The sequence below is a fragment of the Larus michahellis genome, chromosome 20, assembly GCF_964199755.1.
Source record: "Larus michahellis chromosome 20, bLarMic1.1, whole genome shotgun sequence".
NCBI lineage: Eukaryota > Metazoa > Chordata > Aves > Charadriiformes > Laridae > Larus > Larus michahellis.
Window position 1 is genome coordinate 3,592,629 of NC_133915.1, and position 25,815 is coordinate 3,618,443.

Consider the following 25,815-nt stretch of genomic DNA (forward strand, 5'->3'; position numbering starts at 1 on the left):
CCAGCCTGGGTGGGGGGTCCCTGGGGTGCACAGTGTCCCCCCCCAAAGAGGGGCAGGGGGTCCCTGGGGTGCACGGGGCACCCACCAGCCTGGGTGGGGGTTCCCTGGGGTGGGCAGGGGGTCCCTGGGGTGCCCACCAGCGTGGCTGTGGGGTCCCTAGGGGGCACAGGGTGCCTGTCCGCTGGGGTGGGGGGTCCCTGGGGTGCCCACTGTCGTGGCTGTGGGGTCCTTGTCCCCCCCTCAAAGGACCCCGGGGCGCTGCGGGTGCTGTCGGTCCTCCAGCGCTAGGGGGCAGAGTGGCACCCCCAGTCCTCCCGGGGGTGGGGCGGGGGAGGTGGCGCTCTGGGCGCGCACCGGAAGTCTCTGTGGTCCGTGGGGCAGCGCGCAGGAAGGGCGGCCAAGATGGCGGCGGCGGGGAACGCGGCGGCGGGGTTCGAGCACATGGGGCTGGATCCGCGGCTCCTGCGGGTGCGCCCGGGGACGGGGAGGGGGGATCAGGGTGGGCTGCGCGCTTTTTTGGGGGGATAAGCCCCGGGGGGGGGCTCGCCGTGAGCGAGGAAGGGGGGTAGAGGGGGCCCGAGGCCGCGGTCCCTCGGTGTGGGGGGGAGGCCCTGAGGGGCCGGGGCTCTGAGGTCCCTCAGAGGGGAGGGGGGCCGCGACACGGGCGTCCCTCTGGGGAGGCCCTGAGGGGCTGGGGGGCCGGGGTCCATCGATGGTGGCGGAGGGGGCGGGGAAGAGACATGGGGGTCCTTTTGGGGAGGCCCTGAGGGGCTGGGACATCGGGATCCTTCGATGGGGAGGGGGCCGGGCCATGGGGGTCCCTTCGGGGAGGGAGAGGAGGCTATGAGGGGCCGGGAAACAGGGGTCCCTTGAAGGGGGGAGGCGCTGAGGGGCTGGAATCCATCGGTGGGGAGGGGGGCCGGGATATGGGGCTCCCTTTGGAGAGGTCCTGGGGGGCTGGAATCCGTCGGAGGGGAGGGGGACCGAGACATGGGGGTCCCTTTGTCGGGGGCCAGATCCTGGAGGGCCGGGACTGTGGGGTCCCTCGGTGGGGAGAGGGCGGCCCTGGGGGGCCGGGGTCCATCGGTGGGGAGGGGGGCCGAGACATGGGGGTCCCTTTGGGAGGTGGGGGTGACCATGAGGGACCAGGGCGTCGGGGTCCCTTGATGGGGGGAGGCCCTGGGGGGCCGGGGTCCATCGGTGGGGAGGGGGGCCGGGATATGGGGGTCCCTTTGGCGAGGCTATGAGGGGCTGGGACACTGGCATCCATCAGTGGGGAGGGGGGCCGGGACATGGGGGTCCCTTTGGGGGGGGGGGGCAGATCCTGGAGGGCCGGGATCGTGGGGTCCCTCGGTGGGGAGAGGGCGGCCCTGAGGGGCCGGGGTCCATCGGTGGGGAGGGGGGCCAGGACATGGGGGTCCCTTTGTGGTGGGGGGCAGATCCTGGAGGGCCGGGACCGTGGGGTCCCTCGGTGGGGAGAGGGCGGCCCTGAGGGGCCTGGGGGGCCGGGGTACCTCGGGGTGGGGGTGTTTCGCAGGCCTGGGTCCCCCTGCCACGGGGAGGGGGGTGGTTGTGGGTACCCCCCGATGCCGGGGAGGGGGGGGGCAGTGGGGAGGGAGCCCCGAGGTGACAGGTCCCCCCCCCCGCAGGCGGTGGCGGAGCTGGGCTGGGCCACCCCCACCGCCATCCAGGCCGAGGCCATTCCCCTGGCACTGGAGGGCCGCGATCTCTTGGCCCGGGCCAGGACGGGCTCCGGGAAGACGGGGGCGTACGGGCTGCCCCTGCTGCAGCACCTCCTGCGCGCCAAGGAGGTGAGGGGGATGTGGGGCACGGGGTGGGGGGACGACCAGGTGGGGTGGGCGCTGTGGGGCACACGGGGTGTCGAGCAGGTTTGGGTGGTGTGAGGCACAGATGGGCACCGTGGGGCGCGGGGGTACCGTGGGGCACATGGGGCGTGCGGCGGGGTATGGGGCACCGGGGCGGATGGGGGCACTGGGGGGAACCGGGGGGGGTGGGTGTTGTGGGGCACGGGGGGTGTCAAGCAGGGGTGGGTGCTGTGGGGCGCAGGTGGGCACCGTGGGGCACGGGGGTACTGTGGGGCACATGGGGCATGCGGCGGGGTATGGGGCACCGAGGGGTATGGGGACACTGGGGGGAACCGGGGGGGGTGGGTGTTGTGGGGCACGGGGGGTGTCAAGCAGGGGTGGGTGCTGTGGGGCACGGGAGTACCCTGGGGTATGGGGCTTGGGTGGGTGCCGTGGGTCACATGGGTGCTGTGGGGCAGGTGGGCTGTCAGGGCAGGGGTGGGCTCCATGGTGCCCGGGGGTGTTGTTGTGGGGCAGGGGTGGGCGCTGTCGGGTATTGAGCAGGCAGATGCTGTGGGGTATTGGGGTGGGGGGAATGCTGTGGGGCAGGTGGGGTCTTGAGTAGGGTGATGCTGTGGGGCAGGTGGGGTATCAGAGCCGGGGGGGGATGCTGTGGGGCAGGTGGTCTGTCAGGGCAGGGGTGGGCTCTGTGGGGCGCTGGGGCCTCTCTCTCCCACCCCCTGGTGCGGTGCTGGTGGTGTCCGGGGGTGTCACTGTGGGGCAGGGGTGGGCGCTGCGGGGTATTGAGCAGGGGGATGCTGTGGGGCAGGTGGGGTATTGGGACAGGGGGATGCCATGGGGCAGGTGGGATGTCGGGGAGGGTGGGGATGCTGTGGGGCAGGTGGGGTATCGGGGCAGGGGGGATGCTGTGGGGCAGGTGGGGTATTGGGGCAGGGGAACGCTGTGGGGCATTGAGCAGGGGGACGCTGTGGGGCAGGTGGGGTATTGGGGCGGGGGGGACACGCTGTGGGGTACGCGGGGTATTGGGGCAGGGGAACGCTCTGGGGCATTGAGCAGGGGGACGCTGTGGGGCAGGTGGGACGTCAGGGCGGGGGGATGCTGTGGGGCAGGTGGGATATAGGAGCGGGGGGGATGCTGTGGGGCAGGTGGAGTATTGAGCAGGGGGACGCTGTGGGGCAGGTGGGATATCGGGGCGGGGGGGATGCTGTGGGGCAGGGGGGGACACTGTGGGGCATTGAGCAGGGGGATGCTGTGGGGCAGGTGGGATATCGGAGCGGGGGGGATGCTGTGGGGCAGGGGGGGACACTGTGGGGCATTGAGCAGGGGGACGCTGTGGAGCAGGTGGGATATCGGGGCGGGGGGGATGCTGTGGGGCAGGGGGGGACACTGTGGGGTATTGGGACAGGGGGATGCCGTGGGGCAGGTGGGGTATTGGGGCAGGGGTGGGTGTTGTGGGGCAGGTGGGGTATTGGGGCAGGGGATGGATGCTGTGGGGTACGTGGGGTATTGGGGCGGGGGGGACACTGTGGGGCATTGAGCAGGGGGACGCTGTGGGGCAGGTGGGATATCGGGGCAGGGGGGATGCTGTGGGGCAGGTGGGGTATTGGGGCAGGGGTGGGCACTGTGGGGCATTGAGCAGGGGGATGCCATGGGGCAGGTGGGGTATTGGGGCAGGGGTGGGTGTTGTGGGGCAGGCGGGGTGTTGAGCAGGGGGATGCTGTGGGGCAGGCGGGGTGTTGAGCAGGGGGACGCTGTGGGGCAGGGGGGGATGCTGTGGGGCAGGTGGGGTATCGGGGCAGGGGTGGGTCTTGTGGGGCAGGTGGGGTATTGGGGCAGGGGGGGGGTTGCTGTGGGGCAGGTGGGGTATTGGGGCAGGGGGGGACACTGTGGGGCATTGAGCAGGGGGATGCTGTGGGGCAGGTGGGGTATCGGGGCAGGGGTGGGTCTTGTGGGGCAGGTGGGGTATTGGGGCAGGGGGGATGCCGTGGGGCAGGTGGGGTATTGGGGCAGGGGGGGACACTGTGGGGTATTGAGCAGGGGGACGCTGTGGGGCAGGTGGGATATCGGGGCAGGGGGGATGCTGTGGGGCAGGTGGGGTATCGGGGCAGGGGTGGGTGTTGTGGGGCATGCGGGGTATTGGGGCAGGGGGGGACACTGTGGGGCATTGAGCAGGGGGACGCTGTGGGGCAGGTGGGTTGTTGAGCAGGGGGACGCCGTGGGGCAGGTGGGACGTCGGGACGGGACGGGGATGCTGTGGGGCAGGTGGGGTATTGGGACAGGGGTGTGCTCCATGGGCTCCGTGGGGCGCCGGGGCCTCTCTCCCCGGCCCCGCCACGACGCTGACGGTGCCGGGGCCGGGGGGGGTGCGCGTGGGGCGCCGTGGGGCGCAGGTGGCGCAGGCCCAGGCGGTGCGGGCGCTGGTGCTGGTGCCCTCCAAGGAGCTGGGGCAGCAGGTGACGCGCAGCCTGCGGGAACTGGCCGCTTTCTGCGCCCGCGCCCTGCGCGTGGCCGACCTCTGCGCCCACGCCGACCTCGCCGCCCAGCGGTAAGCGACACCCCCTCCCCCGCCGCCACCCCGCCACCTCTCCCAGCCCCACGGCGGGCGGGGGGGTGGGGGGGTGTGTGCGGGGAGGGGGGGTGACACCGCGTGTCGGCAGGCCGGTGCTGATGGAGAAGCCGGACGTGGTGGTGGGGACGCCGGGACGGGTGCTGGCCCACCTGGGCGCCCGCAACCTCAGCCTGCGCCACTCGCTGGAGCTGCTGGTGCTGGATGAGGCCGATCTCCTGCTCTCCTTCGGCTTCGGGGAGGACATCAAGGCCTTGCTGTGGTGAGGGGGCGCCCCACGGCAAGGGTTGGGGGGGGGGGGGGGGGGGAGAGGGACGGGGAGCTGGGGGGGGCGCGGATGGGGCTGGGAGATGTGGGGGGCACAGCCAAGGGGTTGGGGACGCTGCCAGGGGTGTGGGGCGCGGCCGGGGTGGAGGACGTGGGGGGCACAGCCAGGGGGTTGGGGGGCACTGAGGGTTTGGGGGGCACAGCCAGGGGTCTGGGGACGCTGCCAGGGGTGTGGGGCGCGGCCGGGGTGGAGGATGTGGGGGGCACAGCCAGGGGTCTGGGGACACTGCCACGGTGTGGGGCACGGCTGGGGTGGAGGACGTGGGGGGCACAGCCGAGGGTCTGGGGGGCACGGTGAGGGTTTGGGGGGCGGTGCGAGGGCTGTGGGTCGCAGTGGGGCTGGAGCACATGGGAGGCACAGCCAAGGGTCTGGGGGGCAGTGGGAGGGCTTTGGGGGCCGGTGTCAGGGCTGTGGGGCGCAGTGGGGCTGGAGGATGTGGGGGGCACAGCCTGGGGGTTGGGGGGCACAGTGAGGGTTTGGGGGGCAGTGGGGGGGCTGTGGGGCACAGTGGGGCTGGAGGATGTGGGGGGCACAGGCAAGGTTTTGGGGGGCACGGTGAGGATTTGGGGGGCGGTGGGAGGGCTGTGGGGCGCAGTGGGGCTGGAGCACATGGGAGGCACAGCCAAGGGTCTGGGGGCGGTGGGAGGGCTGTGGGGCGCAGTGGGGCTGGAGGACGTGGGGGGCACAGCCAAGGGTCTGGGGGGCGGTGGGGGGGCTGGGGGGCGCAGCGGGGCTGGAGGACGTGGGGGGCACAGCCAAGGGTCTGGGGGGCGGTGGGGGGGCTGTGGGTCGCAGTGGGGCTGGAGGACGTGGGGGGCACAGCCAGGGGGTTGGGGGCACTGAGGGTTTGGGGGGCGGTGGGGGGGCTGTGGGTCGCAGTGGGGCTGGAGGACGTGGGGGGCACAGCCAAGGGTCTGGGGGGCGGTGGGGGGGCTGGGGGGCGCAGCGGGGCTGGAGGACGTGGGGGGCACAGCCTGGGGGTTGTGGGTCACAGTGAGGGTCTGGGGGGCGGGGGGGGGGGGCTGTGGGGCGGGAGCAGACGGGGGGCGGTGGCTCTGGGGGGGCCCCGGGGGCCGCACTGACCCCCCCCTCGCCCCCCCCAGCCACCTGCCCAGGATCTACCAGGCGCTGCTGGTGTCGGCCACCTTCAGCCCCGAGGTGGAGGCGCTCAGGGAGCTGGTGCTGCACAACCCGGTGAGGGGGGGGGGCTTTGGGGGGGTCAGAGGGAATTTTGGGGGGGTTGGAGGTTTGGGGGGGGTCAGAGGGAAGTTTGGGGTGGTTCAAGGGAGGTTTGGGGGGGGTCAGAGGGAATTCTGGGGGGGTTGGAGGGAGGTTTGGGGGGGGGTCGGAGGGAAGTTTGGGGGGGCCGGAGGGAGGTTTGGGGGGGGTCGGAGGGAATTCTGGGGGGGTTGGAGGGAGGTTTGGGGGGGGTCAGAGGGAATTCTGGGGGGGTCAGAGGGAGGTTTGGGGGGGTCGGAGGGAATTTTGGGGGAGTTGGAGGGAGGTTTGGGGGGGGTCAGAGGGAAGTTTGGGGGGGTTCAAGGGAGGTTTGGGGGGGGTCAGAGGGAATTCTGGGGGGGTTGGAGGGAGGTTTGGGGGGGGGTCAGATGGAAGTTTGGGGGGGCCGGAGGGAGGTTTGGGGGGTCAGAGGGAATTTTGAGGGGGTCAGAGGAATTTGGGGGGGTCCCAGGGAGGTTTGGGGGGGTCTGAGAGAGACTTGGGGGGGTCAGAGGGAATTTTGGGGGGGTCGGAGGGAGGTTTGGGGGGGGTCAGAGGGAATTTTGGGGGGGTTGGAGGGAGGTTTGGGGGGGGTCAGAGGGAATTTTGGGGGGGTCCCAGGGAGGTTTGGGGGGGGTCGGAGGGAATTCTGGGGTGGTTCGAGGGAGGTTTGGGGGGGGTCAGGGAATTTTGGGGGGGTTGGAGGGAGGTTTGTGGGGGGTTGGAGGGAATTTTGGGGGGGGTCGGAGGGAGGTTTGGGGGGGGTCAGAGGGAATTTTGGGGGGGTTGGAGGGAGGTTTGGGGGGGGGTCGGAGGGATGTTTCGGGGGGGGGCAAAGAAGGTTTGGGGGGGTCGAAGGGAATTTTGGGGTGGCCGGAGGGAGGGTTGGGGGGGGTCAGAGGGAATTTTTGGGGGGGTTCAAGGGAGGTTTGGGGGGGGTCAGAGGGAATTTTGGGGGGGTTGGAGGTTTGGGGGGGTTCAGAGGGTAGTTTGGGGGGAGGGGGTCAGAGGGAAGTTTGGGGGGGTCCCAGGGAGGTTTGGGGGGGGTCAGAGGGAAGTTTGGGGGGGTCGAAGGGAATTTTGGGCTGGCCGGAGGGAGGGTTGGGGGGGGTCAGAGGGAATTTTTGGGGGGGTCAGAGGGAGCTTTGGGGGGGGGTCTGAGGGAAGTTTTTGGGGGTCCGAGGAGGTTTGGGGGGGGAGGGGGGGGATCAGAGGGAATTTTTGGGGGGTTCAAGGGAGGTTTGGGGGGGGTCAGAGGGAATTTTGGGGGGGTCGGAGGGAGGTTTGGGGGGGGTCAGAGGGAATTCTGGGGGGTCAGAGGGAGGTTTGGGGGGGTCGGAGGGAATTTTGGGGGGGTCGGAGGGAGGTTTGGGGGGGGTCAGAGGGAATTCTGGGGGGGTCAGAGGGAGGTTTGGGGGGGTTGGAGGGAATTTTGGGGGGGTCGGAGGGAGGGTTGGGGGGGGTCAGAGGGAATTCTGGGGGGGTCGGAGGGAGGTTTGGGGGGGGGTCAGAGGGAATTCTGGGGGGGTCGGAGGGAGGTTTAGGGGGGGGTCAGAGGGAATTTTGGGGGGGCCGGAGGGAGGTTTGGGGGGGGGTCAGAGGGAATTTTGGGGGGGTCGGAGGGAGGTGTGGGGGGGGGTCAGAGGGAATTTTGGGGGGGTCCCAGGGAGGTTTGGGGGGGGTCAGAGGGAATTTTTGGGGGGGTCGGAGGGAGGTTTGGGGGGGGGTCGGAGGGATGTTTCGGGGGGGGTCAGAGGGAAGTTTGGGGGGGTCCCAGGGAGGTTTGGGGGAGGGTCAGAGGGTAGTTTGGGGGGGGGAACGGATCTGAGGGAGCTTTGGGGGGGGGGGGGGGGTCATCGGGACGTTTCTGGGGGCGCGCAGGGAGCCGGGGCGAGCGCGGGCGGCGTTGCCCGCGTTCCCCTCCGCCCCCAACTCCTTGCGGCTGCCGCGCCGTCACCGCTGCTGCCGCCGCCGCCTCAACGCCATCGGTGACCCCCCCCACCCCCCCCCCCAAACCCAACCCCTCCTCAAGGTGACGCTGTGCCCGCCGGAACCCCGTTTGCCCGACGCCTCGCGGTTACGGCAGTTCGGGGTGCGCTGCGAGACGGAGGAGGAGAAATTCCTCCTCCTCTGCGCCCTCCTCAAGCTGCGCCTCCTGCGGGGCCGGGCCCTGCTTTTCGTCTCCACTTTGGCCCGCTGTTACCGCCTCAAACTTTTCCTGGAGCAGTTCGGCGTTCCCGCCTGCGCCCTCAATTCCCAGCTGCCCGCTCGCTCCCGGTAAACCCCCCCCCCGACCCCAACACCCCCCCACTCCCAGGGTGCCCCCCCCCCCCCCCCCCCCCGCCATATGGAGGGTTCGAGGGGTGACGATGGGGTCGCCCCGGGGAGGACAGCGGTGGCGGAGGAGGGGGGAATGCGGGGTGTCCCCTGGGGACACGGGGCGCCCGGGGGTGTCCTGGGTGCCCCAAGGGGACAGGGGGCACCCAAGGGTGTCCTGTGGGGACAAGGGGTGCCCAAGGGTGTCCTGGGTGCCCCAAGGGGACAGGGGGCACCCAAGGGTGTCCCGGGTGCCCCAACAGGACAAGGGGTGCCCAAGGGGACACGGGGCGCCCGGGGGTGTCCTGGGTGCCCCAAGGGGACAGGAGGTGCCCGAGGGTGTCCCATGGGGACAAGGGGCACCCAAGGGTGTCCCGGGTGCCCCAAGGGGACAGGGGGTGCCCAAGGGGACAAGGGGTGCCCAAGGGTGTCCCCTGGGGACACGGGGTACCCGGGGGTGTCCTGGGTGCCCCAAGGGGACAGGAGGTGCCCGAGGGTGTCCCATGGGGACAAGGGGTGCCCAAGGGTGTCTTGGGTGCCCCAAGGGGACAGGGGGCACCCAAGGGTGTCCCGGGTGCCCCAAGGGGACAGGGGGTGCCCAAGGGGACAAGGGGTGCCCAAGGGTGTCCCCTGGGGACACGGGGCACCCGGGGGTGTCCTGGGTGCCCCAAGGGGACAGGGGGTGCCCGAGGGTGTCCCATGGGGACAAGGGGTGCCCAAGGGTGTCCTGGGTGCCCCAAGGGGACAGGGGGCACCCAAGGGTGTCCCGGGTGCCCCAAGGGGACAAGGGGTGCCCAAGGGTGTCCCCTGGGGACACGGGGCACCCAGGGGTGTCCTGGGTGCCCCAAGGGGACAGGGGGCACCCAAGGGTGTCCCGTGGGGACAAGGGGTGCCCAAGGGTGTCCCCGGTGCCCCAAGGGGTGTCGCCTGGGGACAAGGGGCGCCCGAGGGTGGCCCGGGTGCCCCAACAGGACAAGGGGTGCCCAAGGGGACAGGGGGTGCCCAAGGGTGTCTCCTGGGGACAAGGGGTGCCCAAGGGGACAGGGGGCACACAAGGGTGTCGCCTGGGGACAAGGGGTGCCCAAGGGGACAGGGGGTGCCCAAGGGTGTCCCCTGGGGACAAGGGGTGCCCCGTGGGGACAAGGGGTGCCTGAGGGTGGCCCGGTTGAGCTGAGGGCCAAGGGGTGCCCCAAGGGGACAGGGGACATCCAAGGGTGTCGCCTGGGGACAAGGGGTGCCCAAGGGTGTCCCGGGTGCCCCAAGGGGTGTCCCGTGGGGACAAGGGGTGCCCGAGGGTGGCCCAGGTGAGCTGAGGGCCAAGGGGTGCCCCAAGGGGACAAGGGGTGCCCGAGGGTGTCCCATGGGGACAAGGGGTGCCCCGTGGGGACAAGGGGTGCCCGAGGGTGGCCCGGTTGAGCTGAGGGACAAGGGGTGCCCCAAGGGGACAGGGGGCACCCAAGGGTGTCCCAGGTGCCCCAAGGGGACAAGGGGTGCCCAAGGGGACAGGGGGCACCCAAGGGTGTCCCAGGTGCCCCAAGGGGACAAGGGGTGCCCAAGGGGACAGGGGGCACCCAAGGGTGTCCTGGGTGCCCCAAGGGGACAGGGGGTGCCTGAGGGTGTCCCCTGGGGACAAGGGGTGTCCCGTGGGGACAAGGGGTGCCCGAGGGTGTCCTGGGTGCCCCGACAGGACAAGGGGTGCCCCAAGGGGACAGGGGACACCCAAGGGTGTCCCGAGTGCCCTAAGGGGACAGGGGGTGCCCAAGGGTGTCGCCTGGGGACAAGGGGTGCCCGAGGGTGTCCCGGGTGCCCCAAGGGGACAAGGGGTGCCCCAAGGGAACAGGGGACACCCAAGGGTGTCTGCTGGGGACAAGGGGTGTCCCGTGGGGACAAGGGGTGCCCAAGGGTGTCCTGGGTGCCCCAAGGGGACAAGGGGTGCCCCCTGGGGACAGGGGGTCTGCGAGGGGGTCCCAGGTGAGCTGGGGGACAAGGGGTGCCCGAGGGGACAGGCGGCACCCAAGGGTGTCTGCTGGGGACAAGGGGTGCCCGAGGGGACAGGGGGCACCCAAGGGTGTCCCGGGTGCCCCAGGGGGACAAGGGGTGCCTGAGGGTGCCCCCCGGGGACAAGGGGTGCCCGAGGGTGCCCCGGGTGAGCTGCGGGGTGCCCCGGGCCATGGGGTGCCCTGGGGGTGCCGGGGAAATGCCCCCGGGGGGGGGGTAAGGACACCCTGGGGGTGGGTGCAGGGTGCCCGTGGAGGAAGGGGGGTGGTGGTGGTTTGGGGACGCACCCCCCTGACCCTCCCCCCCCCCCCCCCCCCCCCCGCGGTGACAAACCCCCGCCTTGTCCCCCCAGGTGCCACGTCATCACCCAGTTCAACCGGGGCATCTACGACTACATCGTGGCCACCGACGAGGAGGCGCCGGCCGTGCCCCCGGGGCAACCCCCCCGCAAGAAGCGCAAGGGGGCTGCTCCCAGGTGAGGGCCCCGGGTGCCACCCGCCGTCCCCCGAGGGTGTCACCGGCCGTCCCCTGGGTCACGCTGTGCCACCGGGGCCGTGTCCCAGCGCGGCCGGGGAGGGTTCGGGCCGGGGAAGGTGGCCCAGAGCCGTGGGGGGGCTTCTGCTGGGGGTGGCCCTGTCGCCACCAACGCCCCCTAGCCGGGGGACGTCCCTGTCCCCAGGGGTCTCCCCGTGCCCACCGTGTCCCCGAGGCCGCGGACGTCCCTGTCCCCAAGGGTTCCCGGTGCCCGCCATGTCCCCAAGGCTGGGGACATCCCTGTCCCCAAGGGTTCCCCATGCCCGCCGTGTCCCCAAGGCTGGGGATGTCCCTGTCCCCAAGGCTGGGGACGTCCCTGTCCCCAAGGGTTCCTGGTGCCCGCCGTGTCCCCAAGGCTGGGGATGTCCCTGTCCCCAAGGGTTCCCCGTGCTCGCTGTGTCCCCAAGGCTGGGGACATCCCCGTGCTCGCTTGTGTCCCCAAGGCTGGGGACGTCCCTGTCCTCAGGGATCTCCCTGTGCCTGCTGTGTCCCCGAGGCCGGGGACGTCCCTGTCCCCAAGGGTTCCCCATGCCCGCCGTGTCCCCAAGGCTGGGGACGTCCCTGTCCTCAGGGATCTCCCTGTTCCCGCCGTGTCCCCGAGGCCAGGGACGTCCCTGTCCCCAAGGGTTCCCCGTGCTCGCTGTGTCCCCAAGGCTGGGGACGTCCCCGTCCCCAAGGGTTCCCGGTGCCTGCCGTGTCCCCAAGGCTGGGGATGTCCCTGTCCCCAAGGCTGGGGACGTTCCTGTCCTTGGGGATCTCCCTGTGCCTGCTGTGTCCCCGAGGCCGGGGACGTCCCTGTCCCCAAGGGTTCCCCATGCCCGCCGTGTCCCCAAGGTTGGGGACATCCCTGTCCTTGGGGATCTCCCTGCTGTGTCCCCAAGGCTGGGGACGTCCCTGTCCCCAAGGGTTTCCCATGCCCGCCGTGTCCCCAAGGCTGGGGATGTCCCTGTCCTCGGGGATCTCCCTGTGCCCGCCGTGTCCCCAAGGCTGGGGGGTTTCTTTTGCCCGCCGGGGGGGGGGGTGTGTGTGTGTGTCTCTGTCCCCACCGTGTCCCCTTCTTCGCGGGGGGCTCCTCGCCCTGTCCTCGTGGCTTGTGCCGCTCCGTAACCGCGTGCCCCCCCCCCCCCCTCCCCCCCGGTGGCTGCCGCTGCCCAGCGTGTCCTCGCTGTCCCTTTTCCCCAGCGTTCCCCGTGAGTGTCCCGTGTGTCCCCGGTGTGTGTGGGGGGGGTGTCCCTGGGCCACCCCAACATCTCATGTGTGTGTCCCCCCGCCCTGTGTCGTGTGTGTGTCCCCCCCCCAGCAAGGGCAAGGACCCGGAGTACAGCGTGGCGCGGGGCATCGACTTCCAGAACGTGGCCGCCGTCATCAACTTCGACGTGCCGCCCTCCGTCGAGTCCTACATCCACCGCGTGGGCCGGTAGGTGTTGGGGACGGGGGGACGGTGCGGGGGGCAGGGGGACACACACGGGACGGGACACGGAGGAGGGGGGGGGGTGGCTCCCCGCACCCTTTTGCTTGGGTGTCCCACCTCCGTGTCCCCTCCCTGCCCGCAGGACGGCCCGCGCCGACAACCCCGGCACGGCGCTCACCTTCGCGCTGCCCGAGGAGCGGGACGCGCTGGCCCGCATCGAGGACGCGCTGGCAGGAGGTGTGTGACACCGCTGGGATGGGAGGGTGGGACAGCGGGTGCCAAGGGACGGTTTCTTTTGGGGGGGGGGACGACACGGGGGACGGGACGGACACGACGCACGCGTGGGTGGGGGTGACGCCGCCTGTGTCCCCAGAGAACGGCGAGTCCATGCTGCAGCCCTACAAGTTCTCCATGGAGGAGATCGAGGGACTGCGCTACCGCTGCCGGGTAGGTGGGCAATGCCGTGGGGGGGGAGGCGGGGGGGTGTGTGTGTGGAGGGGGGGGGGGGGGTGGGTAACCTCTGATGCCAACCCCGGCGTGTGCCCCCAGGACGCCATGCGCTCCGTCACCAAGCAGGCGGTGAAGGAAGCCCGGCTGCGGGAGATCAAGGACGAGCTGCTCAACTCCGAAAAACTCAAGGTAACCCCCCGCGTCCTGGCTCGGGGAGGGGGGGGGACGGGACACGGACAGCGTTGAGGGAGGGGGGGGGGGATGTCTTACTGGGCGCTGCCCCCCCCCCACTCCCACCCCCTCGTTTCTCTCGTGCCCAGGTTTACTTCGAGGACAACCCCCGCGACCTGCACGTCCTGCGCCACGACAAGCCCCTGCACCCCGCCATCGTCAAACCTCACCTCCGCAACGTCCCCGAGTACCTGGGTACGGCCCGGCCCCGTTTTGGACCGGGGGGGGGGGCGCGGAAAGGGCACCCTGGGGCCTTTGGAGGGGGGGGAGGGGAAGGAACGGGGAGACGGGGACCCCCCCCCCCCCCCCCGCCTCTTACCCGCTGCCCCGTTGCCCGCAGTGCCCCCCAGCCTCCGCGGCGTGGCCGATCTCAACCCCAAGAAACGCAAGTGGCCGCGGCAACCCCGCGGCCCTGCCAAGCGCCGGGGGGGCTCCACGGTGAGTGCGAGACGGGCGCGGGTGGGACGCGTGTGTCGTGTGTGTGCGTGTGTCCCCCTCCCCTCCCCCCGCCGCCGGCGTCCCCCTCGCTGCCCCTCGTGACGTTGCTTTTCTTTCCCCCCCCCCCAACCCCCTCCCCAATTCTCTCTCCAGTCCCGCGGCCCCAGCAACCCGCTGCAGAACTTCAAGTTCGCCCGCCACCGCCCCAAGCGCCCGACCGCGCCGCCCTCCTGAGCCCCCCCCCCGGCCCCCGGCACCCCACGGACCGTGCCCACCCTGCGGGGGGGGGCACCGCGGCCACCTCGAACCGCCCCCACCTCTGGCGAGGGACGGGGTGTCTCCGCGCCGTCCCCCCCCCCGCGGCTGTGCCCAATAAAGGTGGCAAGGGACAGCGTGGCGTGACGTCACTTTGCCGTGACCCCCCCCCCCCCTCCCCCCGCCAACACCACCGCACCCTCCGGCTACGTGACGGGGGGGGGGGTGGGAAACGGCATTTCCCGCTGATGCCGGGCAAAGGTGCCAGGGCGTTATCGCCCCCCCCTTATCGATGCCAAGGCTGTACCAGGGGTCATAAAGCGGGGGCAAGGACGCGGTGGGGGGGCGGGGGCGCTGCCAACTTCGGGGGCTCGGATGCCCCCCGCTGCCCCCCGTAGCCCCGCGGCGCGGGGTGGCACCCGCTCGCCTCCTCCCCGCTCGCCCCGTTGGCTCCTTGTGTCCCCCGGCCCCCCCCCGGCCCGTGGCGTGCGAGGCAGGCGTCGCCCCTGGGGGTGCCCGTCATCGCCCAGCTTATCGGGGTGACGGCGGCTTATCGGGGGGCAGGGGGGGGGGACACCACGACACACGCGCAGCCCTGCTCCAAGGCCACCCCATGGCCCTGAACCCTGCCCGGCAGCCGGTTGTGGCACCGGCGCCCTCGCCGCGGGCACGGCGGGTAACGCCGTTACCCCCTTCCGTTAACGGCGGGGTGGGGGTGGGGTTTTAATGGCAGGGGCAACCGGTTTTTCTTCCTCCCCCCCCGCCCCCAGCCCTCACTCCCGGTGGCTCGGCGCGGCGCCGCCTCCGTGATGCCCGCCTTCCCGCTGCCAGCCTGGCGCACGGCATCTCCGCCGCCCGGGGTGCCCCCCGGGGTGGGCATCGCACCCAAAATACCGCTTTATTTCCTCCCCGCCCCAAAAACCAAGCGCCTCCCGGGGTTTGGTTGGGGGGGGGGGGGGGGTGGTGGGGGGCGGAAGCGAAGCGGGCACCTCCCCGGCAGGGCTGCGTGGCGCGGCGATGGCGGCGGCGGCCGATCGATGGGGGTTAATGATCAGAAGGGCTTTACGGCCGGGGCGAGGGCTGATTGGCCTGGGTGCCGTGGGGCGACCGTTGCCCTGGACGGGGGGGGGGGGGGGGTGGGACGGGGGGACGGTTTCGGGGTCTTATAGGTGCCGGGCAGCGGCGGCGGCGGCACACCACGCACCCCCCCCCCCACCTCCCCCTCGGCTTCTCCGGTTTGGGCGCAGGATGGCGGGTGCCCCGGTGCTGGCCGGCGCCGTGCTGGGCGCCCTCCTGGCGCTGGTAGGTGTTGGGGGCCGGGGGTGCTGGGGGACACCGGTGTGGCGCCCGGGGGGGTGACATTGGGAGGGGCCGGGGGTGGCAGGGCCGGGGGGACACCAGCAGCGTGTCCATTGTGGTGACATTGGGAGGGGCTGGGGGTGACAGAGCCGGGGGGACACTGGCACGGTGACATTGGGAGGGGCTGGGGGTGACAGAGCCGGGGGGACACCGGTGCGGCGCCCATGGGGTGACGTTGGGAGGGACAGGGGGTGGCAGGGGTGGGGGGACACCAGTGCAGTGCCCATGGGGTGACATTAGGAGGGGCTGGGGGTGGCAGGGCCGGGGGGACACTGGCACGGTGACATTGGGAGGGGCTGGGGGTGGCAGAGCGGGGGGACACCAGTGTGGCGCCCGTGGGGTGACATTAGGAGGGGCCGGGGGTGGCAGAGCGGGGGGGTGGCAGGGGCAGGGGGACACTGTGGGGTGACATTGGGAGGGACAGGGAGTGTCAGAGCTGGGGGAACACCGCATGGGGTGACATTGGGAGAGTCTAGGGGTGACAGTGGGGGGGTGACAGAGCTGGGGGGACACCGGTGTGGTGACATTGGGAGGGACAGGGGGTGGCAGAGCTGGGGACACACCGGTGTGGTGCCCATGGGGTGACATTGGGAAGGGCCGGGGGTGGCAGGGCCGGGGGGGTGGCAGGGACAGGGGGACACTGTGGGGTGACATTGGGAGAGGCTGGGGGTGACAGTGGGGGGGTGACAGAGCTGGGGGGACGCTGGTGGGGTGACATTGGGAGGGATAGGGGGTGTCAGGGCTGGGGGGACGCCGTGTGGGGTGACATTGGGAGGGGCTGGGGGTGACAGAGCGGGGGGGTGGCAGGGGCAGGGGGACGCTGTGGGGTGACATTGGGAGGGACAGGGGGTGGCAGAGCCGGGGGGACACCAGCGGTGTGTCCATTGTGGTGACATTGGGAGGGGCTGGGGGTGGCAGAGCCGGGGGGGGACACCGTGCGGTCCCCCCCCCCGCCCCCGCCACCCTTGGGGCTGCGGGGGGTGCTGTGCCCTTTGCGGGGGGGTGTGGGGGGGGGCCGGAGCCGCTACCCCCCATCTCTCCCCCCCCCCCCCCCCGTCTCCGCCCCCACAGGCTGCCGCCACCCTGACCCCCATCCACCGCGCCGGCTTCTGCGCCTTCTACGGCGACTGCGGCCGCAATCCCGAGGTGAACGTCTCCCTCCTGCCTTCCGGCGTCCCCTGTTTGGACAACGCTCCGGCCCGGGTGGCCACGGGACCTTTGTTAAGCCTCTTACGAACCGTCTGTCCCGAACTGGTGACTTCGGGAGACGACAACGTTCCCACCCGCGTCTGCTGTTCCTTGAAGCAACTGAGCGACCTGCAGCTCAGCGTGGCTCTCTCCGGCGCCGTCCTGGCCCGCTGCCCGGCTTGCGCCCGCAATTTCGCCAACATCTACTGCCGCAACATCTGCAGCCCCGACCAGAGCCTCTTCACCAACGTCACCCGCGTCCTCAAACCCCCCGCCGACCCCCTCAACTCTACCCGCTTGGCGGTGGTGGAATACCAATGTTATTACCGACGCCATTTCGCCGACGCCGCTTTCGATTCCTGCCGGGCCGTGCGTTTGCCGGCCACCGGCGGCTACGCCATCGACACCATGTGCGGCCGCTACGGCGCCCGCCTCTGCACCGCCCAGCGCTGGCTGGATTTCCAAGGGGATAAAAACAACGGTTTGGCCCCGCTCCAGATCGATTTCCGACTCCTTCCCAACGACACCCAGCCCGGTCAAGGCCTGGAACCGTTGGACGGCCGGGCCTGGCGGTGCGACGAGGCCCTCAGCGCCGAGCAGCAACCGTGTTCCTGCCAGGACTGCGACGCCTCCTGCCCGCCGCTGGTGCCGCCCCCCAACCCGCCGCCCCCCTTCCGTTTGGGCGCCGCCGACGGCGTCTTGGTGCTCTGCGGGCTGCTCTTCGGCCTCCTCGCCCTCGTCTTCGTCGCCGCCTTGCTGTGGCGGCGCTGCCGCCGCTCGCCCAAGGGGGTTGCGCCGCCGCCGCCGTCGTCGCCGCCGTCATCGTCGCGGCCCGGCGGCTGCTCGCGGCGGTTGGGCGACGGCGGCCACCGCCTGCTGGCCTCGGCGTTCCGCCGGTGGGGCACGCTGGTGGCCGGTCACCCCGTGGCGGTGCTGTTGGTGGCGGCGGCGGCGGCTGGGGGTCTGTCGGCCGGTTTGGTCAGCCTGCGCCTCACCACCGACCCCGTGGAGCTGTGGTCGGCGCCGGGCAGTCGGGTCCGGCAAGAAAAAGCTTTTCACGACCGCCATTTTGGACCTTTTTTCCGCACCAACCAAATCATCGTGACGGCCCCGGGCCGGCCCGGCACCGGCTACGAGTCGGTGGTGTTTGGGGCCAAAAATTTCAGCGGGGTGCTGTCGGCCGAGGTGCTGCGGACCCTGCTGGAGCTGCAGGAGGAGCTGGCGGCCATCAAGGTGCGGGCGCCTACCTCGGGCAAGGAGGTGACGCTGAAGGACGTCTGTTACGCCCCCCTCAACCCCCACCAGCCCACCCTGGCCGACTGTTGCGTCAACAGCGTCACCCAGTACTTCCAGAACAACGCCACCCGCCTGGCCATGACGGCCACCCAGACCGACGGCAAGAAGACGGGCACCGCCGACTGGCGCGACCACCTCATCTACTGCGTCAAGTGAGTGCCGGGGCCGGAGGGACGGGGGGAGGATGGCGGCGGCGGTGGTGGCGGCGGCAGCATCTGTGGGGCAGCCAGCGTGGTGGGGTGGCCGTGGGGCGGTGGGTTGTGGGGTGAGGGTGGTGCCCACAGGGGGACGGGCACGGCGTGGTGGCCATGGTACGGTGACGGGGTGGCAGTGGCATCTGTGGGGCAGCCAGCGTGGCGGGGTGGCCGTGGGGCGGTGGGTTGTGGGGCTGGGGTGGCGCCCACAGGGGGACGGGCACGGCGTGGTGGCCATGGGGTGACAGGCGTGGCGGGGTGGCCGTGGGGTGGTGGGTTGTGGGGCTGGGGCTATGCCCGTGGGGTGCTGGGCATGGGAGGGTGTCCTTGAGGTGCTGCGCTGTGGGGCTGGGGTGCTATCTCTGGGGTGCTGGGCATGGCTGGGTGCCCATGGGGGGATAGGTTGTGGGGCTGGAGCGCTATCTCTGGGGTGTGCGGCAAGGCACAGTGCCCGTGGGGTGCCAGGTTGTGGGGCTGGGGTGCTATCTATGGGGTGCTGGGCATGGCATGGTGCCCGTGGGGGGATAGGTTGTGGGGCTGGGGTGCCATCTATGGGGTCCCAGCAAGGCCCGGTGCCTGTGGGGTGCTGGGTTGTGGGGCTGGGGTGTTATCTATGGGGCACCCAGCATGGCAGGCTGCCCGTGGGGTGCCAGGTTGTGGGGCTGGGGTGCTATCTATGGGGCACTGGCCATGGCGGGGTGCCTGTGGGGTGGCTGGTTGTGGGGCTGGTGTTCTTTCTATGGGGTCCCAGCATGGTAGGGTGCCTGTGGGGTGCCGGGTTGTGGGGCTGGGGTGCTATCTATGGGGCACTGGCCATGGCAGGGTGCCCGTGGGTGCCAGGTTGTGGGGCTGAGGTCCTTTCTATGGGGTCCCAGCATGGTAGGGTGCCTGTGGGGTGCCGGGTTGTGGGGCTGGGGTGCTATCTATGGGGCACTGGCCATGGCGGGGTGCCTGTGGGGTGGCTGGTTGTGGGGCTGAGGTCCTTTCTATGGGGTCCCAGCATGGTAGGGTGCCTGTGGGGTGCCGGGTTGTGGGGCTGGAGTGCTATCTATGGGGCACTGGCCATGGCGGGGTGCCTGTGGGGTGGCTGGTTGTGGGGCTGGGGTCCTTTCTATGGGGTCCCAGCATGGTAGGGTGCCTGTGGGGTGCCGGGTTGTGGGGCTGGGGTGCTATCTATGGGGCACTGGCCATGGCGGGGTGCCTGTGGGGTGCCAGGTTGTGGGGCTGGGGTCCTTTCTATGGGGTCCCAGCATGGTAGGGTGCCTGTGGGGTGCCGGGTTGTGGGGCTGAGGTGCTATCTATGGGGCACTGGCCATGGCGGGGTGCCTGTGGGGTGGCTGGTTGTGGGGCTGGGGTCCTTTCTATGGGGTCCCAGCAAGGCCCGGTGCCCATGGGCTGTGGGGCTGTGGGGCTGAGGTGCTATCTATGGGGCGCTGGCCATGGCAGGCTGCCCGTGGGGTGCCAGGTTGTGGGGCTGGGATCCTCTCTATGGGGCGCTGCGCTCCCGTGCGGCCGTACCTTGACGGGCGGCGGTTGCCGCCTACGGGATCCCCAGCCAGACCCCGGCGCCCGCGGGGTGCTGCGCCGTGGGGGCCGGGGCTTCTCTCCGCGGGGGGGCGCCGCCGTGGGGCAGCCCCTTTTTGTGCGTGTGTGTGCGTGTCCCCCCCCCCCACAACCCCTGCCCCCCGGCAGCTCCCCGCTCTCCTTCAAGGACATCACGGCGCTGGAGCTGAGCTGCATGGCCCAGTACGGCGGCCCCGTCTTCCCCTACATCGCCTTGGGCGGCTACCCCGGTACGTGTGGGGCGCGGGCAGGGGTGGGAATGGGGCAGGGGGGGTGTCACCCACTTTGTGTCCCCCCCCAACACGCACACACCCCCCCACACCCCCCCCCCCCCCTCCGGCTCCCCGCAGGCTCGGAGTACACGCAGGCGGAGGCGCTGATCGTCACCTACTCCCTCAACAACTTCCCCCCGGGGGACCCGCGCCACGAGTGGGTGCTGAGCTGGGAGAGCCGCTTCCTCCAGCTGGTGGGCGACTTCCAGCGCGCCCACGGCCCCAACCTCTCCGTCACCTTCATGGCCGAGGTCCGGGATGGGGCGGGGTGGGGTGGGGGGAGCACCCGAGGGTGTGCCGCGCTGTGGGGCTGGGCTGTTATCTACGCGGCAGTCAGCAGGGCAGGGGGCCCGTGGGGGTGGCTGGTTGTGGGGCTGCGGTCCTTTCTGTGGGGTCCCAGCAAGGCATGGTGCCCGCGGGGTGCTGCGCTGTGGGGCTGGGGTGCTATCTATAGGGCAATCAGCATGGCAGGGTGCCCGTGGGGTGCCAGGTTGTGGGGCTGCGTTCCTTTCTATGGGGTCCCAGCATGGCAGGATGCCTGTGGGGTGCTGCGCTGTGGGGCTGGGGTGCCATCTATGGGGTCCCAGCAAGGCATGGTGCCCGTGGGGTGCTGCGCTGTGGGGCTGGGGTGCTATCTATGGGGCACCCAGCACGGCAGGGTGCCCGTGGGGTGCCAGGTTGTGGGGCTGCGTTCCTTTCTATGGGGTCCCAGCATGGCAGGATGCCTGTGGGGTGCTGCGCTGTGGGGCTGGGGTGCTATCTATGGGGCACCCAGCATGGCAGGGTGCCCGTGAGGTGCTGCACTGTGGGGCTGGGGTGTTATCTATAGGGCAATCAGCATGGCAGGGTGCCCGTGGGGTGCCTGGCTGTGGGGCTGGGGTCCTTTCTATGGGGTCCCAGCATGGTAGGGTGCCCGTGGGGTGCCAGGTTGTGGGGCTGGGGTGCTATCTATGGGGCACCCAGCATGGCAGGGTGCCTGTGGGGTGGCTGGTTGTGGGGCTGGGATGCTATCTATGGGGTCCCAGCATGGCAGGGTGCCCATGGGGTGCCAGGTTGTGGGGCTGGGGTCCTTTCTATGGGGTCCCAGCAAGGCCTTCTGCCTGTGGGGTGCTGTGCTGTGGGGCTGGGGTGTTATCTATAGGGCAATCAGCATGGCGGGGTGCCTGTGGGGTGGCTGGTTGTGGGGCTGGGGTGCTGTCTATGGGGTGCTGGGCATGGCGGGCCGCCCATGGGGCGATAGTTTGTGGGGCTGGGGTCCTTTCTATGGGGTCCTAGCAAGGCCCAGTGCCCGTGGGGTGCTGCACTGTGGGGCTGGGATGATATCCGTGGGGCGCCCGGTGTGGCAGGCTGCCCGTGGGGTGCCAGGTTGTGGGGCTGGGGTGCTATCTATAGGGCAATCAGCATGGCAGGGTGCCCGTGGGGTGCCTGGCTGTGGGGCTGCGTTCCTTTCTATGGGGTCCCAGCATGGTAGGGTGCCCGTGGGGTGCCGGGTTGTGGGGCTGGGGTGCTATCTATGGGGCACCCAGCATGGCAGGGTGCCTGTGGGGTGGCTGGTTGTGGGGCTGGGATGCTATCTATGGGGTCCCAGCATGGCAGGGTGCCCATGGGGTGCCAGGTTGTGGGGCTGCGGTCCTTTCTATGGGGTCCCAGCAAGGCCTTCTGCCTGTGGGGTGCTGTGCTGTGGGGCTGGGGTGTTATCTATAGGGCAATCAGCATGGCGGGGTGCCTGTGGGGTGGCTGGTTGTGGGGCTGGGGTGCTGTCTATGGGGTGCTGGGCATGGCGGGCCGCCCATGGGGCGATAGTTTGTGGGGCTGGGGTGCCATCTATGGGGTCCTAGCAAGGCCCAGTGCCCGTGGGGTGCTGCACTGTGGGGCTGGGATGATATCCGTGGGGCGCCCGGTGTGGCAGGCTGCCCGTGGGGTGCCAGGTTGTGGGGCTGGGGTGCTATCTATAGGGCAATCAGCATGGCAGGGTGCCCGTGGGGTGCCAGGTTGTGGGGCTGCGGTCCTTTCTATGGGGTCCCAGCATGGCAGGATGCCTGTGGGGTGCTGTGCTGTGGGGCTGGGGTGCTATCTATGGGGCACCCAGCATGGCAGGGTGCCCGTGAGGTGCTGCACTGTGGGGCTGGGGTGCTATCTATAGGGCAATCAGCATGGCAGGGTGCCCGTGGGGTGCCAGGTTGTGGGGCTGCGGTCCTTTCTATGGGGTCCCAGCATGGTAGGGTGCCTGTGGGGTGCCAGGTTGTGGGGCTGGGGTGCTATCTATGGGGCACCCGGCGTGGCAGGCTGCCCGTGGGGTGCCGGGTTGTGGGGCTGGGGTGCTATCTATGGGGCACCCGGCGTGGCAGGCTGCCCGTGGGGTGCCGGGTTGTGGGGCTGGGGTGCTATCTATGGGGCGCCCGGTGTGGCCCCCCCGCTCAGCCCGTCGCCGTGGCCGGCAGCGCTCGCTGGAGGACGAGATCAACCGCACCACGGGGGAGGACATCCCCGTCTTCGCCGTCAGTTACCTCCTCGTCTTCCTCTACATCGCGCTGGCGCTGGGGGAGTACAGCACCCTGCGCCGCCTGCTGGTACGGCCCCACGGCGGGGCAGGGGGGGCGAGGGGGGGGGGGGGCAGCACCCGTGGGTGCCCCCCGTGGGGCACGGGGACACCTTTGGGGAGGAGGGTCCCCGTGGGGCACGGGGGCAACTGGGACGCCTTGGGGACAGGGGTGTCTACGGGGCAATGGGGGGTCCCCGTGGGGCACGGGGGCACTGGGACGCCTTGGGGACAGGGGTGTCTATGGGGCACGGGGACACCTGTGGGCCATGGGGATCCCTATGGGGCACAGGGGCACTGGGACACCTTGGGGACCTTGTGGGGCAGAGGCGTCCCTATGGGGCACAGGGGCACTGGAACGCCTTGGGGACAGGGGTGTCTATGGGGCACGGGGACACCTGTGGGCAATGGGGGTCCCTATGGGGCACAGGGGCACTGGGACACCTTGGGGACAGGGCTCCTTGTGGGGCAGAGGGGTCCCTATGGGGCACGGGGGCACTGGGACCCCTTGGGGACAGGGGTCCTTGTGGGGCAGAGGGGTCCCTATGGGGCACGGGGGCACTGGGACACACTTTGGGGACAGGGGTGTCTATGGGGCACGGGGCCACCTGTGGGCAATGGGGGTCCCGGTGGGGCACTGGGACATCTTGGGGATTGGGGTTCTTGTGGGGCAGAGGGGTCCCTGTGGGGCAGAGAGGTCTCTGTGGGGCACAGGGACACTGGTAAGTGGTCCCTGTGGGGCACAGGGGCACCTGTGAGTAATGGGGTTCCCCATGGGGCACTGGGGCCTGGGGACACCTTTGGGGACAGGGGTCCCTGTGGGGCGGAGAGGCCGTGGAAAGGGGTCCCTATGGGGCACGGGGGCACCTAAGGGCAACGGGGGTCTCCGTGGGGCACTGGGACACCTCTGGGGACGGGTGCCCCCGTGGGTGCTGAGGGGATGGGCTGACCTGTGTCGTGTCCCCCGCCCCCTCGCCCCCCCGTGCCCCACGGCAGGTGGACTCGAAGGTGACGCTGGCGCTGGGGGGCATCGCGGTGGTGCTGGGCGCCGTGCTGGCCTCCATGGGGCTGCTGGCGCTGCTGGGGCTGCCTTCCTCCCTCATCATCCTCGAGGTCGTGCCCTTCCTCGTCCTGGCCGTGGGAGCCGACAACATCTTCATCTTCGTGCAGGAGTACCAGGTTGGGGGGCACGGGGCTTGGGGGGCGGGGGTGGGGGGGGTGGGGGGCGGTCCAAGAGGGCGGGTGGGCGTGGGGACGCCTCGGGGACAGGGGTGTCTATGGGGCACGGGGGTACTGGGACGCCTTGGGGCACAGGGGTCCCTGTGGGGCAGGGGAGCACTGGGACGCATTTGGGGACTGGGGTCCCTGTGGGGCGGAGAGGTCCCTGTGGGGCAGAGGGGCACTGGGACACATGTGGGGACAGGGGTCCTTGTGGGGCGGAGAGGTCCCTGTGGGGCAGAGGGGCACTGGGACGCATTTGGGGACTGGGGTCCCTGTGGGGCGGAGAGGTCCCTGTGGGGCAGAGGGGCACTGGGACACATGTGGGGACAGGGGTCCTTGTGGGGCGGAGAGGTCCCTGTGGGGCAGAGGGGCACTGGGACACATGTGGGGACAGAGGTCCCTGTGGGGCACGGGGACACCTTTGGGGCTGAGGGTCCCCAATGGGGCACAGGGGTCCCTGTGGGGCGGAGAGGTCCCTGTGGGGCAGAGGGGCACTGGGACACATGTGGGGGCAGGGGTCCTTGTGGGGCGGAGAGGTCCCTGTGGGGCAGAGGGGCACTGGGACGCATTTGGGGACTGGGGTCCCTGTGGGGCGGAGAGGTCCCTGTGGGGCAGAGGGGCACTGGGACACATGTGGGGACTGGGGTCCCTGTGGGGCATGGGGACACCTTTGGGGCTGAGGGTCCCCAATGGGGCACAGGGGTCCCTGTGGGCAATGGGGGTCTCTGTGGGGCAGAGGGGCACTGGGACGCATGTGGGGACAGGGGTCCTTGTGGGGCGGAGGGGTCCCCGTGGGGCAGAGGGGCACTGGAAAGGGGTCCCTGTGGGACACGGGAGCACTGGGACACATTTGGGGACTGGGGTCCTTGTGGGGCACAAGGGTCCCTATGGGGCACGGGGGCACTGGGACCCCTTGGGGACAGGGGTCCTTGTGGGGCAGAGGGGTCCCTATGGGGCACGGGGGCACTGGGGGTCCCCGTGGGGCACGTGGGCACTGGGATACCTTGGGGACAGGGGTCCCTGTGGGGCGCGGAGGCACCTTGGGGACAGGGGTGTCTATGGGGCACACGGGGGGCACCTTAGCGACAGGGGTCCCCGTGGGGCCCGGGGTGCCCTGTGGGCAACGGGGGTGGCCGTGGGGCACAGGGACGCCTGTAGGCGTTGGGGTCCCCGTGGGGCAGGTTGGGGGTGGGGGGTGCACCCGTGACGTCCCCGTCGTCCCCCCCCCCCCTCTGTTGCCCCCCCGCAGCAGTCGCAGCGGGAGCCGGGGGAGCGGCGGGAGCAGCACATCGGGCGGGTGCTGGCGCGGGTGGCACCCAGCATGCTGCTGTGCAGCCTCTCCGAGGTCGTCTGCTTCCTCCTGGGTGAGCGGGGCACGGGGGGCACGGGGGGCACGGGGACATGGGGGGCGTGTGGGGCACAGGGGGCATGGGGGGCGTGTGGGGCACAGGGGGCATGGGGGCATGGGGACATGGGGGCAGGGGGGACGTGGGGACATACATGGGCGGCACGGGGACACGGGGGGCATGTGGGGCACAGGGGGCACGGGGGGCATGGGGGCAGGGGGGACACAGGGGGCACAGGGGCACGGGGGGCGTGTGGGGCACGGGGGACATGGAGGACATGGGGGAGCATGGGGAACACAGGGAACATGGGGGACACGGGGGGCACGGGGGACACGGGGGGCACGGGGACATGGGGCGCGTGTGGGGCATGGGGGGCATGGGGGCAGGGGGGACATGGGGACATGGGGGGCACATGGGGCACGTGGGGGCACGGGGGCACAGGGGGCAGGGGGGACACAGGGGACATGGCGGGCACAGGGGGCAGGGGGGACACGGGGGGGCACAGGGGACACGGGGGGCAGGGGGGACACGGGTGACATGGGGGACACGGGGGGCACGGGGGACATGGGGGGCATGTGGGGCACGGGGGACATGGGGGGCACAGTGGGCACGGGGGGCACAGGGGACATGGGAGACACAGGGGACACGGGGGACACGGGGGGCAGGGGGGACACAGGGAACATGGGGGACACAGGGGGCAGGGGGGACACGGGGGGCACAGGGGACACGGGGGCAGGGGGGACACAGCGATCACAGGGGACAGGGGGGACACAGGGGACATGGGGGCCACGGGGGACGTGGGCGACATGGGGGACATGGGGGGCATGTGGGGCACGAGGGGCATGGGGGGCACGGGGGACGCAGCGGGCACGGGGGGCACAGGGGACATGGGAGACACAGGGGACACGGGGGACATGGGGGACACGGGGGGCAGGGGGGACACAGGGGACACGGGGGGCACAGGGGACACGGGGGACACGGGGGGCACAGCGATCACAGGGGACAGGGGGGACACAGGGGACATGGGGGCCACGGGGGACGCGGGGGACATGGGGGGCACGGGGGACATGGGGGGCATGTGGGGCACGAGGGGCATGGGGGGCACGGGGGACGCAGCGGGCACGGGGGGCACAGGGGACATGGGAGACACAGGGGACACAGGGGGCACGGGGGACACAGGGTGGGCGCAAGGATACAGGGAACATGGGGGGCACAGGGACATGGAGGGGACGGGGGAGATGGGGACATGGGGGGCATAAGGGGCAG

General features: G+C 71.1%; 2 protein-coding genes across 3 annotated transcripts in view; both read left to right on the top strand.

The window, feature by feature from the left end:
• The first annotated feature begins 371 nt into the window (after positions 1-371).
• On the top strand, positions 372-13,710 carry DDX56 (DEAD-box helicase 56). The gene is made up of 14 exons (XM_074563550.1): positions 372-468; positions 1,650-1,811; positions 4,217-4,371; positions 4,484-4,654; positions 5,824-5,914; positions 7,971-8,215; positions 10,605-10,727; positions 12,087-12,203; positions 12,340-12,434; positions 12,571-12,644; positions 12,747-12,836; positions 12,968-13,073; positions 13,219-13,316; positions 13,470-13,710. Exons 1-14 carry the CDS (start codon positions 403-405, stop codon positions 13,548-13,550), a joined length of 1,674 nt encoding a protein of 557 aa, XP_074419651.1. The 5' UTR covers positions 372-402; the 3' UTR covers positions 13,551-13,710.
• Positions 13,711-14,717: 1,007 nt separating this feature from the next.
• NPC1L1 (NPC1 like intracellular cholesterol transporter 1) overlaps positions 14,718-25,815 on the top strand; it is a 31,444-nt gene continuing 20,346 nt past the window's right edge. For both annotated transcript variants that reach the window (XM_074563777.1, XM_074563778.1), the window contains exons 1-7: positions 14,718-14,873; positions 16,002-17,566; positions 19,301-19,401; positions 19,522-19,694; positions 21,885-22,013; positions 22,979-23,161; positions 24,453-24,567. In XM_074563777.1, the coding sequence (XP_074419878.1) occupies positions 14,820-14,873; positions 16,002-17,566; positions 19,301-19,401; positions 19,522-19,694; positions 21,885-22,013; positions 22,979-23,161; positions 24,453-24,567 (2,320 nt within the window). In that variant the 5' untranslated portion in view covers positions 14,718-14,819. The remainder of the gene's footprint in view (positions 14,874-16,001; positions 17,567-19,300; positions 19,402-19,521; positions 19,695-21,884; positions 22,014-22,978; positions 23,162-24,452; positions 24,568-25,815) is intronic.